The sequence below is a fragment of the Palaemon carinicauda genome, chromosome 29, assembly GCF_036898095.1.
Source record: "Palaemon carinicauda isolate YSFRI2023 chromosome 29, ASM3689809v2, whole genome shotgun sequence".
NCBI classification, from domain to species: domain Eukaryota; kingdom Metazoa; phylum Arthropoda; class Malacostraca; order Decapoda; family Palaemonidae; genus Palaemon; species Palaemon carinicauda.
This window is the reverse complement of record NC_090753.1, coordinates 89380257-89395574: the sequence shown is the minus strand read 5'-3', so window position 1 is coordinate 89395574 and position 15318 is coordinate 89380257. Positions and strand designations below refer to the sequence as shown.

General features: G+C 45.8%; 1 protein-coding gene across 1 annotated transcript in view; it reads left to right on the top strand.

Moving 5' to 3' along the window:
* The first annotated feature begins 1435 nt into the window (after window positions 1-1435).
* LOC137622352 (uncharacterized) overlaps window positions 1436-15318 on the top strand; it is a 69155-nt gene continuing 55272 nt past the window's right edge. Inside the window, exon 1 of the mRNA XM_068352936.1 lies at window positions 1436-1735. Coding sequence (XP_068209037.1) covers window positions 1607-1735 — 129 coding nt within the window. The 5' untranslated portion in view covers window positions 1436-1606. The remainder of the gene's footprint in view (window positions 1736-15318) is intronic.

The window sequence follows — 15318 nt, the reverse complement described above, 5'->3', positions numbered from 1 at the left end:
TGAACAATTACAGTGCACTAGTTAACCCCTAGAGAGAAGATGAATTGTTTGGTAATCTCAGTGTTGTCTGGTGTATGAGGACAGGAAAATGTGTAAAGAATATGGCAGATTATTCTGTGTGTGTGTAGGCAAAAAGAAAATGAACCGTAACCAGAGAGAAGGATCTAATGTAGTACTGTCTGGCCAGTCAGAAGACGCCATAACTCTCTAGTGGTAGTATCTCAACAGGTGGCTGGTGCCCTGGCCAACCTACTTAACGATGAAATAGACAACATTTCAGAATGTTACAAGCAACATTCAGAACAATATAGGCAACATTTCATAATGGTATAGGAAACATTTTAGAATAATATAGACAGCATATTAGAATAAAACAGACATTTAGAATGTCATAAACAACCTTTTAGAATGACATGGACATCATTTTAAAATATAGTTAACATTTTAGAATTATATATGCATCCCGTCTGCGGCAAGCATTTGAAATAGCATATGTATCCTCATATTTCCCTTAGAAATTGACTGAGAATAATCTCTATCTACAAATGCATTATACTTCATCCTAACTCCTCACTATAGGCTTACACCTTGCAAGTCATTATTTTTGGTTTCCGTTTCTCAACCTTCCATGTAACTCTACCTTCGTACTCACGTAATAATAATAATAATAATAATAATAATAATAATAATAATAATAATAATAATAATAATAATGATACTCTGTTCATAACGATACATCATTTTTTATGTTCATATCAGCAGAATATACATTTCCGTTAGAAATATCTCTAAGCGCATTGACTCTTGAGAGAGAGAGAGAGAGAGAGAGAGAGAGAGAGAGAGAGAGAGAGAGAGAGAGATTCTATTTCAATTTTTATCTTAGTATATTGAAAACAAATCAATTTCAACCTAGGTATGACTATTAAGCTCTCATTACCATGTTAGTGTATTCATCAAACAATCACACGATTTCAAGCTCCGTTAGACATCACAGTTATTAATTGTAAAGGAATTTGAAACTCTATTAAAGGTTAATGCAACAGTAGCCATGACATTTACAATCATGAAGCTTGGCCTTCTTTTTCCGGATGTACCTCGAAGCTAAAAGAAATTTCCCCGGCAAGAATGGAAAATAGAAATACAAATTGTCCATAAAAAAATTATTCTGTGACGTTCTCCATAAACTGCGTTGGAGCAACCTGTCATCCACAAATGATTACGTCACAAGCTGTCTCGGGATTTCGAATGATTTGTTTCCAATTGCATTGAAATAATGGGTACATCGTACATCTAAAAATATAATATATTCTTATCTTATGTTATAAATCCTATTAATACTCAATATCACATCTTTCATGGAATAAAAATTGATTATAAAAATAAAATTTACGCTCGTAGCCCTTTCTCATGGTCATATTAATACTTTAGTCCGGTAGTGCTCACTCAGGATGTAAACAAATCGAACGCCAATCGAAGATGGAGTTCATTTGTGCCGCCTTTCTGTTATGAAATGATGTCGGTTCTAGGCATCAGTGTGTCTTGTGGCGATGTGTGCAACTGAAGGAGGTGATGAAGAAGAAGCCACAAGAAAAACGAGAATGTGGTGATGATGGGTGGAGTGCTGGCCAAGCGACCAGAGCCCGTCGGAGCTGGGGCGGCAGGCGGGGTTGGCACGAACCAACTTCTCCGAAATCGCAGGGGCCTCCCCTTACGGCACAGACACAGCTTCTCAGAGGTAAAGAGGGTCATTCTGAAGAAGGGATTTGAAACCATACATGTCTTATGAGTTAGTTTGGGCCTGTTTCTTTGTTTTTAGAAAGGCTAATGTATGCTAGCCTAAACTAACCTAATCGGTATACAGTATATTTTGTATTATTGCTCGTGAATACTATTGGGAGATTTTGTATATCAGTGGTCAGTTCCTCCCGCTTGGATTAAAAATGGACACCAGCTAACCTAAACTTTCCCCCCAACCTAACCTACAAGCTGTGTCCTTGCCTACTTTACTAATAGGAGGCTAACGTCCCCCTGCGACCCCCCTTACAATGCCGTATTCTAAGTTATCCATAATAATATTACATACAGGTGGCCGCTATCATACATTTATCCCTAGTATTGTTTAGGTATTTTTATACTTTCTATGTTTTTCTTTAAGTCGAGTTTCATACTTATATTTTTCCTTTAAATCCTCCACTTTTGTATAATAGTAATTTTAAGCTATTTGTTTTATGGTTAAGGCTGGGTTGGGTAATCCCATGCCTCATGATTAAGGACACAATGATTTATGTCGGTTTCAATGAGTCCAAAGTTAGTACATATCACCTTGATTTCTGTACTACCTCGACAAAACATCTACCATAGTTGCTGCAGGTAATGGAATTGTAAGACGAGCCTTGATATTGTTTAAATCTGTCCTCTAATCTGCCCCTTGTTGAAGTTGTGTCGTGGACCTATCCACTAAATTTTGTTGATGTTATTTCGTGAGTACACAGAATTGTTGTGTATAAGGGAGGAGTTTTGTCCTGATACCTTGCAGTAATTTCACCGTTCTAGTCTTTATTTGTTTGCAAGCAACCGGCTTCTGTTTATTTGAGTTAATTCATTGTTTCTTGATTTTTCGTAACATTAATACTGAGGTGTAAACAACGTAAAATCATGGATAAAACCTTTACTCTTGCACCTGCACTATTAACCATTGACATATAACTTTTCTTACTTAACCTAATTTAGGAAGTTTTATCTTGCACATTGGGAGCTCCTCCCTGATTGGAACTGTCATGTATTGTTACATAGCTGACCGTTAATAAGTTGAAGTAATAATAATGATTAATCTGTTGATTTTAATAACTTTTATCTATATGATAAATATATGATACTTAAATTTCTAGCCAAATACATGAACTATATATTTTTCCTACTTGCTATCTTGTGTTTTATGCATTTTTGACCATGATTATTGGAGCATACCACCTGTTCATGAGGTTTTGGGCCCCTTACATAATATGTTTTTACAATCCTATCTCATGGTTAAATGTGTATAAAGTTAGAAGTCACATTGTATTCATGAAATGCAATGGATTATTCGATATATAAAAAGTTAGGATTCTCTTGACATATTTTTGCTGGATTGTATTTGCATTTTGAACCAAAGGCCTGATAAGTGTTATGCCAGGTCGTGATATTTGAATTTGATCAGTTTCATGCAAAGGGCAACCTTGGTTGTGTCCTAAAACTTCTACCATTTTTTTAGATTAACCAATCAGAGCAGTTCATCTTGATTAGACCTGATTTATTTGTTCTTTCATATTGCGGCCTTTTGTAAGATATCAGTGGAATTTTGACGTGGAAACAGTTCGGTTCTTAAAAAAGAATTACATTTGTGAAGTGTTTGAATTCATTAAGTGCAATGCTGAATTTTATGTATAGTATATAGAGGGCCTATTAGGCCGCTTTTTAGGACCATTGTGTGGTATGTAAAACTTGTTATGTTGGCAAAGTGCTCTTTAACAAAGACATTGCTGATGTCCATGTGTCAACTCATGTAATATTTGCAGCAGAAATAAGGAATGCAAGAGAAAGCACCACGAGGCATTGGCCATTCTTTGAACTGGCAAAAATATCCTGAAAGTGCTGTCATCACGGTCATACGGACATGCACTTATAAAATGCCTTGAGCTTATTCATGCCCTTACCTTTTTCTAGCCTTTCATAACACCGTTGACCGGTACTACTGCCATGGTGTGGAAGGTCAGTTGACCTGGACATGGTGTGAAAGTGGAAGATAGTAAATTTTGCAAATGTAAATATCATCTTGAATATAAAGTACTGTAAAAAGGTTCTATGTGTTTTTCCATTTTGTTCTGCACCATACTGTTAAAACTTTGATTTTTGTATTAATGTATAGTACTTTTTTTGTTCCTCTTTTTATGATGAACCAATTGGCTACCATTTGTGATTGATAGCTTGCAGAGCGTTCTTGAGAGGGTAAGCCAGTCTGTAAGTGATCACCCAATTGTTCTGTGCTGGCTCGTAGTAGTTTACGGCCACGAATAATTCTGACAACTTGGAATTTTTGTCATGTTCGGATGTGGTTATTGTGGGTGACAACCTCACTCAGTTATGACAACTTTTGGATATTCAGTCCTTATCCCATTATAAATTGCCTATCAATACGGGGTATGGTCGTTTCGCGGTCAGTCACTTTCGCCCCCGGGTGAAGTCGATTCGCCGTCATAATTGTACCCACACTTTGTGAAGTCTGTGCGCCATCAACATAGGAGTCGTTTCGCCGTCAATATATGAGTTGTTTCGCAATTGGCAGCAGAATTTTTTTTTATTGTTTGTAAAGTCATCGTTAATATAAATAAGATTAATATCACATTTTATTCTATTCTATGTACAATTATTTACAATATTTCCATAGAAGATAATCAGAATCATTCAGAATCACTCCGCGCAAATATAAAAAAAATTGTACTTACTTTAAAAAAAAATAAATTGTACTTTGTACTTACTTTTAAAATAAAAAGCATAAAATAATAATATTCAGCACTCAAACAACTGTTTCTTGCCACAGTCAATCAGAAAATCCATTCGTTCCAGGCATTCCCCACTGTCCTAAACTAGCTATAAAAATAAACAAACAACTCAATTATTCCATCGGTCTTTCTCAACACAAACAACCACTGCACTAATTACCTTTCGCTCGCTGAAAAACAGACACACACACACTAGCTAAAAAAATATAAACAAACAACTCAATTATATAATGTATGTATGTATATATATATATATATATATATATATATATATATATATATATATATATATATATATATATATATATATATATATATATATATATATACACCAAAGGCACTTCCCCCAATTTTGGGGGGTAGCCGACATCAAGAACAAAAAAAAAAGGGGACCTCTACTCTACTCTATATATATATATATATATATATATATATATATATATATATATATATATATATATATATATATATATATATATATATATATATATATATATATATATATATATATATATTTATATATATATTTATATGTATTCTTGTCTTGTGTAATTTTTTAAAATTTATTATAAAATGTGATTTGTATATATTTATTTTAGTTGTGCCATGTATTCTCTAATGTGTATTTTAAATTTATTATCTTCTCCGGAAATAATGTAAATTATTGTACATAGAATAGAATAAAATGTGATAATCTTAATTAAATTAACGATGACTTTACAAACAATAAATGTGTATTTTAAATTTATTATCTTCCACGGAAATAGTATAAGTTATGTACATAGAAAAGAATAAAATGTGATATTAATCATATTTATATTAACGATGACTTTACAAACAATAAAAAAAAATTCTGCTGCTAATTGCGAAACAACTCCTATATTGACGGCGAAACGACTCCTATGTTGACGGCGAACAGACTCCACCAAGTGTGGGTGCAATTACGACGGCGAATCGACTTCACCCGGGGGTGAAAGTGACTGACCGCGAAACCGACTGACAGCAAAACGTCTATAACCCATCAATACTGTGGTTGTTAGTGAAAGTGTGTTTTATGTGTGTAGAACTGTAATCAGTCACTATGGGTGTTGTACACCTGCTACCCTAGATTGCCCAGTGCTGTTTCTGGTCTAGCCTAACTTGGCTTGGCTTAGCTTAGCTTATCTTAGCCTAACCTAGCACCTAGCTTATATAGTGCTGCTTTAGCCCTAGCCAAGCCAGGCTAGTGCTGCTTCAGGCGTAGCATAGAGTTCCTAGGGCTGCTTTAAGCCAAGCTAGTCTGGCCTGGCTAATGCTACTTCAAGCCAAGTTAGCCTGGCCTGGATAATGCTGTGTCAAGCCTGGCTTTGCTTCTCTAGTGCTGCCTCATGCCTGGCTTATCTCCTCCTGTGCTGCTCAGGCCTACCCTGTCTAGTGTTGGATCAGGCCTAGCCTCTCATAGCTTAGCCTAGCCTATCTTAGTGTTGCTTCAAGTTTAGCCTCTTTCAAGCAAAGCCTCTTCTGATCTAGCCCAGCCTAGCTGCTTTTGCTGCCTTAGTATGGTGTTCAGAGATGGAAGTTTGCAATTCTGGGTAGTAGAATTCCAGGAGCACTCGCCGATGAACCTGTCTCCAGGTGCTGGACAACTTCCCCTTCTGAGGGAAAGTTAACCTCCACTAAGTGTTGGGCAACTTTCCTTTTGATGGAGAGTTACTCTCTACCAACCACTGTCCAGCAATCTTCCTGCTTGCAGGGAGAATGGCTGCCGTTCCTGCCTGCAGGAGAGACTGCCTTCCCTTTGCACTTGGGGGTACAAAACGAGTCTCGTTAGCTAGCGCAGGTCTGCTTGCTGACGCCGTTTTCCATCCACGAGTCTCGTAGGCCTTGACTCTTAAGGGTTATTGCCGACATCGATTAGGCCAGATTCTTCGGGATTGGTACCTCAGGGAGAAACCTCTTGTAGGCTATATCTCTTTGGGGTTATTGCCTTCATCATACCTCTTGGAAGTATACGACAGAGAAGCTTCTGTTCTATGATGACGATAAGCCTATGCGCCAGCACGTTTAAACCCTCTCCCAGTGAGGATAGGGGACGAGGAGCGCAGAGCACTACCATTTCAGAGTTTCCCTTCTCATAAGTCCAGCACGCCGGCATGCAAGTGTGCGCTGCTTTGGTACTGCGCAGAGCTTCAGATTACTGTTGCCTAAAGTGCGTGCTACTTTGGTAGCGTGTACTTACTCACATTACTTGTATCCATCCTTTCAAGCGAGAGTCAACTCTTACCTCGCCAGCGCCCACCAGCGTTTGCTGACGCGTGCCCTCACTGGGAATTCAACATGTACACAGTTACGTGTTAGAAGTATCTCTCGTTACAATGAATGGGTGTGGGAGTTCATCGCCCATCAACAGGTACATGCTAAACCCCCCTCTCGCCATAATATACAGCCGAGTGAGTTCAGCACTCACTCATACCTACACACCTAACCCAACATTTGACAACTGTAGAGGGGACGCAGTGCACTCGGTACTTGTTGTATAGCACACATGTATAATGAGAACAGCGCAAATCACTATGGGATGCATTTCATTATGACTTCGTCCTTTCGCCTTGAGTAAACTGTAACGATTGCGAGCTTTGGTTTGCTGTACAGCTATACAAAAGAGAATTATCATGCACAGACAAAGCTACCTGCAAAGATGGATGTGCAAGCTTCCACATTGGCGCAACTGTTCTCGTCAGCGTTCGCAAACATTTGATACGTGCTCTTGTTCCCCTAACTACTATGACTACTACTACTACTAATGTCGTACCGTGACTGGGACGTTGGTGATCAGTCGCCTCCTCTTCTCCCTGTCTCTAGTCATTTAGATCCTTTGAATTGGTATATGTTACCCTTTAAGTTGACACTTTTATAATAAATGGTAAATGGATGACATGTGCTACGTTGTTTGCGCGCTCACCTATACACCTCCAGATTGTACATCGAGCCTCGTTAGGCATAACCCTCAGGGGTTATTTTCACAATTGAGGAAGCCTGCCGACTGCATGCGGCTGCCGCATGTCACCATTGTTCCCTCTGGGCTCAACAAGTCTCGTTAGACAAAGTCCTACCAGCGATTGCCGCATATAAAGATGTTTTCTTACAGCTTATTTCTTTCGCATCCCACCGTGATTTGGAAAAGAGACGGGTTATTATCTCAGACTTCTCCTCTCTACAGGTTAAATAACGCATCGGAACACTCATGTTGGTTCAGTCTCCGATCCTTGTTGATCTCCTCTTCACTCTGTCATGCCCTCAAAGAACAACGGTCTCATAAGACATAACCCTTTGAGGTTATTCTTTTTACCCTATATTTCCTAGGGGATGGAATCTACTCATGCTTACGTCTACGAACGATAGCAAACATATATTCGCTTATAAGTACTGTACTGTACACTTGACCCACCCAAGGGCGGGCAAGTCCCTTCTACCAGTAGAGATCTCATCACTTCGTTAGCTGTATGCTCACGAACATTTTCGTGTTTACAAGGTTATAGCTAGTCGATGGAATTGATCCAGTCAGGGGCACAGAGGAAGTGCTCTGGCTTCTCAGAGGTTGACCTCTGTCTTCCTCCCGGAGACTCTGAAAGTAAGGTACCACCGAGTCTTTGGTGTCCGTACCTGGTTCTGTCGCCTCGCTCATTTTGTCACCGCTTACACAGGTGCTCTCGGTATTTGTCTGAAGCATTGAGTATCCCCTCTCAAAGAGGAAGAGGGGAGCACCTTTCTCATTCGCGTAATAGGTCTTCTCCTGGGTGGTCTCCTCTGCGCAGGTGGACGGAAGGGGTTGTGGATTCATCCATGCTCCTCTCTAGTCCTCCGAAGTGAGGTTCGTTGGAATGAGACGATGAGGTAGTGCGTTTGCTGGTTACAACTGCGATACTTCGCTGTTGACTTGGGCACTCATTTATCTTCAACCAGCATGGCTCGTCCAGTGAATCCTAATGCTGGATCTCAGGTCCTCTCGCCAAACTCCTGCGGAAGTACTTGATGAGTGACCCGCAAGCAACTTCAACGTGCGAATAGGTATCAAAGCGTGAACAAGTAATCCAGGAAGTAATCGCATACAATGATCCATGTTAACCAGCGTGTTCGTCAACGCCAGCTCGTGATCCTCATAGCAGAGTAAATTGCAGTTTGGTGAGAAAGCTATGCACACTGTTGCAGTCCAGAGGGGTTGCATAATCATCCAAACTTAGTCCTTACACCAACAACGCGCGGGGTGGGGGCGGTTTACGTCACATGATCACAAGCGAAGGAGTGCCACCTTGTGACCACCTGTTTGCCAGGGAGGGATAGCACGCTTGACATTAGGGGTCTCCAGGCCTCTACATTTGACTCTCCTGTAAAGAAGACTCCTGGAGGTTGGAGACCAGTCATTGACTTCTCCCTGAATAATAATATTCAACAAACTTCGTTTAGGATGGAGACGGCAGACACGGTCAGACAGGCCTAGACATTATACTAGGTAAAGTCTGTTGATGATGCAACGTTTTCAACCTCACATATTGGAAGCCGATTACTTTGCCTGCCTATTGCTAGACTTTAAAACGACTAAGGGTTTGACAAGCGAGCACTCTCAACCCTCAACAAGATTGCAAGTTAACCTTTGCCGGACACCTCTTCACTATCCAGATGGACAGACGAGCTTCTACCAAATACCTCATTGATGTGTGCCTCGTCCAGGTGCACCTCAACCACAGAAACGCTGCAACAATCCAGGTGCGCCTCAACCACAGAAATTCCTCAACGCAGACGTACATCATCCAGATGCTTTTTTTACCCAGACCTCTCCAAGACGCCCATCTCCCAGAATCCTTGCTGGATGCAATCACCTAAAGGCTTGCACTCAAGGTGAGTGCAGGACTTTCATCTGCTTTCAACTTAGCACTCGCTCGCTCTTGCCGAAGCATGCTAACTCTTTGGAACATTTGCTTTTCCTTCAGATGTGCTGGCATGGCCATGCACACATGAACATCATGGTTTTGAAGGAGTGCATAGAAGGACTTACAGTATTTTGATAAATTCCTGGTTTGTGCTCAGCCCATTAGCAGTTTAGAATAGGTGGTTTATTTCACCTCAACGTTATATGCATCACTCTGAAGTGTAAGTGCGAGTTATCTTTGACAAGAGACTGTAGCTCCTGCGAAAACTAAACGCATAATTATAAATGGTAGGTCTAACCAGTAGACCTCAGGAATTGTAACTGTCAACTTAGTTACTCACAGAGGTGATCCTCACATTCAATCCCATTATGGATCAAGATCACCCAAAGTCGTTTCCTTTCGCAGGTAGAATTTGGGTCGACAATCTCACACTCTCTCTCTCTCTCTCTTCAAATGGAAGCACTTCATGCAGGGAGCCTCCTAAATAAATCATAGGCATAAACAAATTCCGTCCAGATCCCGCTTCTTCTTTGTCTGCATCTTTTCCCACTTCTACGTGGGGTCGATGTTTCTGGCCAGCTTTCTCCATCTACCTCCATCCCACACCTCATCACTGGTTAATCCCTTTGATCGAAGGTCATCCTTGATACAGTCCACCCACCTTCGCTTTGGTCTCCCTCTCCTACTCGTTCCCTGTACCTCCATTTCCATCACTCTCCTCCCAATATACTGTTCATCTCTTCTCATGACATGACCATACCACCTCAGTTTACTTTCTTGGATCTTATCTGATAGTTCTCTAACTCCTGTGGTACCCCTGATTATCTCATTCCGTATCTTATCTCTTCTTGCCACTCCACACATCCATCTCGACATTCTCATCTCTGCCACATCCAACTTCTTCTCTTCCGTCTTCTTTATTGCCCACATCTCCCCTCCATACATCATTGCCCGTCTCACAACTGTCCTGTGTACTTTACCTTTCAACTTAACCCCTATTTGTTCTGTAACTGAAATACAAACCACGCTATTTACATGGGGTAATTACTTCGGCGTAGCTGAATGACGAGCCATAAGAATTTTAACAAGGATTTACTACCCCGCCGCTAGTTAGTGGGGGTAGGGAGGGGTAGCTAGCTAACCCCTCCCCCCCACACACACACACACCGGTGAATGCTTCACTTTACTTTTGGCTCGGACGGAGAACAGACCTGTCTGCTCTCTCCCTCGCTTTGACTGCCATATTTAATCTGTTTTTGCTTTTTCTTTTCCAGTGTGTTTGAAGTTGGCCTCTACTGACTATGCGTACATGCCCTGGTCTTCCTGGCCGCCCTTGTGGGACCTTTATGTCGGCGGTCGGCACCGATCCCCACACATTGTGTCCTCACTGTAGGGGCCAACGGTGTGATAGCGGTAATGTATGTATCAAATGTAGGGAGTGGTCTACCTCGCAGTGGGAGAGGTTTGCCTGGTGCCGGAAGAAAAAGTCTAAAAGGGATCTTTTTCCTTTAGAGGCTTCTTTGAAGAGAGAAAATTCCAAGACTTCTTCTTCCGTAGCCCTTTCCTCCTCCGAAGCTCCCCCTCGAGCGGTCTCTTCCGAGAGGCTGGCGAGTGGAAGCGTAGACCGTACTGCTGTTGTCCGATCCCGGGGTGCGGGAGAGGTAGTTGCCTCCCATAGCGAGGCGGCTGCCCCTCCTCCCCCGGAGGAGGATATGAATATTGATTTACCTGTGTTTAATCATGATTTGTTGCAGCTTTGGGCTTCCTTGGGGCTGCAGGGTTCGCCCTCCAGGGAAGCCCTGTTTGACATTATCCAACTTGGTGCAGCTGTCAAACAATCGACAGCTACAGCAGGGATAGATCCTCTGTCTGTTGTTGACGTTGTTGTGACGGAGGCATCTCGTGGGTCTAGTCAAACCCCCGTTCCTGTTGCTGAGGTTGCTGAAGGCTTAGATTCCCCCTCCGAACACTTTTCGAGGGAGGATCTAAGTCCTACGGTCTCTCCTGCCGGTGATTTTCCCCAACGGGGGAGCTCACTCACAGAGACTCCTCTTCGGAGGCCCTATGATGATCAGCCTGCTGACCCCACGGCCCCTCATGGGCATATAAGGAGGAAGGCTTGTCCTCCCCTTCGCCGTAGAGGCCTTCCTTCTCCTCATAAGGGAGTTAGGAGGCGCCTCTTCGGCTCGTCGTCACCACAGTCCTCGGCGGAGGAGACGACTCGCCGTTCGCCGATCCTGCCAGTTACCACCTTAGACCTCTCCGGGGATCGTTCGCGATCCCCTTCGGATGACGGTCGTGCTTTGGGACCCTGAGACCAGTCTCCCTCCAGACCTGCTGACTTGCCGTCGCCTTTCGAGGATGCTGATGTGCGTTACACGCCACCTGATCCTGCCACTGCACAGGCACCGGGTCCTTCGGGGCTTAAGGACCATGAGCGCAAATCTGCGCCTCTTGCCCTCAAGTGCCAGGTTCAACCTGCGCGCCCTCATGCTGCTGCTGCTGCTGTTCCAGTCTTAGCGACACAGCGCTCATCTGCGCACGTGCGCGCCCCTGTTCCTGTTACGCGCCAGGGTTCCCCTGCGCGTCCACATCCTTCTGCGGCCCGGCACCCGCCAGCAGTTCCTGATCCAGCGCGCCAGCGCCCACCTGTGCCGAGCGTTCCCCGGTTCCTGCCTCGTCGCGCGCAGTTCAAGAGGCTCTTACGTTAGCGCACAGGCGCTCACAGGTACCTCTGTACTCGCAGCGCCCGTCTGGAGTTAGGCACAAAGCGCGCCCATCGCGCGCAGTTCCAGTTACAGCACTCACTCGCTCGCCAGCGCGCTTCTACTGTACATCACAGCGCGCAGTCCAGGAGGTGCCTAAGCTAGCGCACGGACGCTCACAGGCACCCCTGGACTCTTCTTCCAGACCGCGCGATCCTGCACACGTTCCAGCCGCGCGCCAGGTTCCAGTCCCTCTCAAGGCGCCTCATGCAACCCTACAGCGCACACCCGTGCTCCCTAATCCAACCGCGCGCCCTGCTCACCCTGCTCGCCCACCGCAGCAGCGCACACCAGCTCGCCCACATCCTGATGCGCGCCCATGATCCCCTGCACGCCCACAGATTAATATGCCTGTTCTCTCGGATCAGCGCCCACCTACGCTCCAACGCGTGAACCCACGCTCGCGCTATCCTGAACCTGCGCTCTCGAGCACTCACCGGGTTCTTCCGGATACTCGCCACTGCCCTATCGCGCCCGTTAGTGCCGCATCAGGATCCTGTGCCCCCTTGTATCCGGCCTCCTCACGTTCCAGCTCCTGAGCGCCACACGCCCTCGCCATCTCCTACGCGCGCCCGCTCCATCCCCTGTGCGCCTACGCGCCCGCACCATCTCCTGCGCGCCTGTAGCCTCGCCTACGCGCCCTCGCGCCTGCTCCACCAACCTCTCACGCCCGCACGAATGCGAGATTCCTGTGACACGCGATCCTGGTTAGGGCCCATCGCGCGACATCCAGCGCAAGCGTCACCAGGCGGATAGGTCATCGTCTCGTTCCCCTCCCCGCAAGCGCAGAACAGCGCGCTCGCCGGAGGAGGGGCGGTTCCCGGACAGGTCTAAGGACTCTCTTGTTTCAGCTTCTCAGGCGAACCCGCATTTGTCGACTCCTCCAAGGGATCGAACGTTCCCCTTCCCTCCAGAGGGAGTGTCTGACAGCGCGACTGTCAGCCAGCAGCCCTGGTCAGAGCTCTTGTGCAGGCGATGAAGCCCGTTCTCTCTGACGTGGGTCACAAATCAGTGGCGGCTTCCTACCCCCTGAAGAGGAAGAGAGGGGTCCCTCCCGTGGAAACACCTCCAAGGACTATTCTGTCTCCTCGCAGATCCTTGCGCAAGGCTCCTTCCCCCCTCAGACTTTCTCTCCCTCCCCTGTGGATGAGGATTACCCATCCTCAGGAGCCGGACCGTTCCCCCCTAGCACCAATGGGGGAAACTCCTCCTCTCCCTGAGAAGTCTTCTCGTCCAGGGGTGGAAAAGAGCCTGCACCCATCGTTACTCGAGTCCTGTATCCCTCCCAGGAGGGAACCGAAGGACTCTAAGATTATCCCCAAGTCGTCAACAAGGATCAGACAGGAGCCGTCTAGACCTTCCGAGGATGTCCACGTGTCCCCCCAGGAAGAGCCACTGGGGACAGGAGACTTTGCTGCCAGCCCTTCAGGAGGAGAGCACCAAGAGTCAGAACATGCATTCTGTCAAGTCCTGACCCTCATGAGGAACCTCAACGTGATCCCAGACCCAAAGATTCCTGCTCGTGAGGGTAAGGACACGGTCTTGGACCGTGTCTACGGCACCCAGAAACCCTCTAGGGCCAGTGCAGCTTTGCCCTGGTCTCAGGGGATGAAGAGTGCCAGGGACAAGGTTGAGGGCCAGCTCTCTGAGCTTGCCTCCTCCAGTAGATCCAGCGCCGGTAACAAGCTCCTCCCTCCTCCTTGAGTCCATCAGAGGAGGTACTTTGAGATCCTTGAGGAGTCTTGTTTGGGTCTTCCTATTCACCACTCCGTGGAAGAACTCACCGGGGGAGTCCCTCTAGAGAGACTCTCCAACCGGCACGTGTCCTACTCAGCTACTGAGATCCTAAGCCAGGAGAAGGTCGCTAAGTGTGCCATGCAGGCAACTTCGTGGCTTGACATCTGGCTGGGGTCTCTGGGCATCCTGGTGTGGTCTGAGGACCTCTCCAAAGAAAGCACCAGGAAGGCACTGGAGACTTTCTTACTCTCAGGCACGCGGACCATCGAGTTTCTGGCCCACCAAGTCTCGAGCTTGTGGGCCAATACGATTCTCAAACGACGGGACGCTGTGGCTGAGAGATTCCACCAGAAGGTTCCCAGTTCGGATGTTAGCAGGCTCAGACACTCTTCCGTGCTCGGTAAGAGTTTGTTTGAGCCTAAGGACGTGGAGCTTACCGCTGAGAGGTGGAGGAAGTCCAACCAGGATTCCCTCATCCATAGGGCCCTACAAACCTCCAGCGGCCCAACAGCCCCGTCCGGCTAAGGACACAAAGAAGACGACAGCAGCAAAGCCGAATCTGTCTAAGCCCTTTCCTGCCAAGAGCAGAAGGAGCAAGAAGTCCTCCAGGGGAGGCAAGAACCCTAGAGGAAACGGCCGAGGCCGTGCTAGGGATGGCAGTCCTCCTGCATGTCCACCATTGGGGGGATGCCTACAAAGTTGCGCGGCAAGGTGGCAGCAACTCGGGGCAGATTCCTGGACAATTTCCGTAATCGCTCAGGGTTATCGCGTCCCGTTCACAGCTTCTCTACCTCTCCTGACAGCCAATCCAGTGTTGTTGAGCTCTCTTGCCATGGGATCGACAAGAGGGCAAGCCCTTTGGGCAGAAGTCCAGACCATGTTGTAGAAGGACGCTTTCCAGGAGGTTGTAGATGGGTCCCCAGGCTTCTACAGTCGACTCTTCCTTGTAAGAAAGGCGTCTGGAGGCTGGAGACCAGTCATCGACCTCTCAACCCTGAACGGGTTTGTCAAACAGACTCTGTTCAGTATGGAGACGGCAGACACGGTCAGACTTGCAGTGAGACCCCAAGACTTCATGTGTACACTGGATCTGAAGGACGCGTACTTCCAGATCCCAGTCCATCCGTCTTCAAGGAAGTACCTAAGATTTTGCTTAGACAACAAGATCTACCAGTTCAAAGTGCTGTGTTTCGGTCTCTCCACAGCCCCTCAGGTGTTCACCAGAGTGTTCACCCTGATATCTTTGAGGGCTCACAGGATCGGCATCCATCTCCTTCGTTATCTGGACGACTGGCTGATCCTAGCGGTCTCGGAGGTAACCCTTCTTCGCCACCGAGACAAGCTCCTCGAAGTTTGCCAGGATCTAGGGAT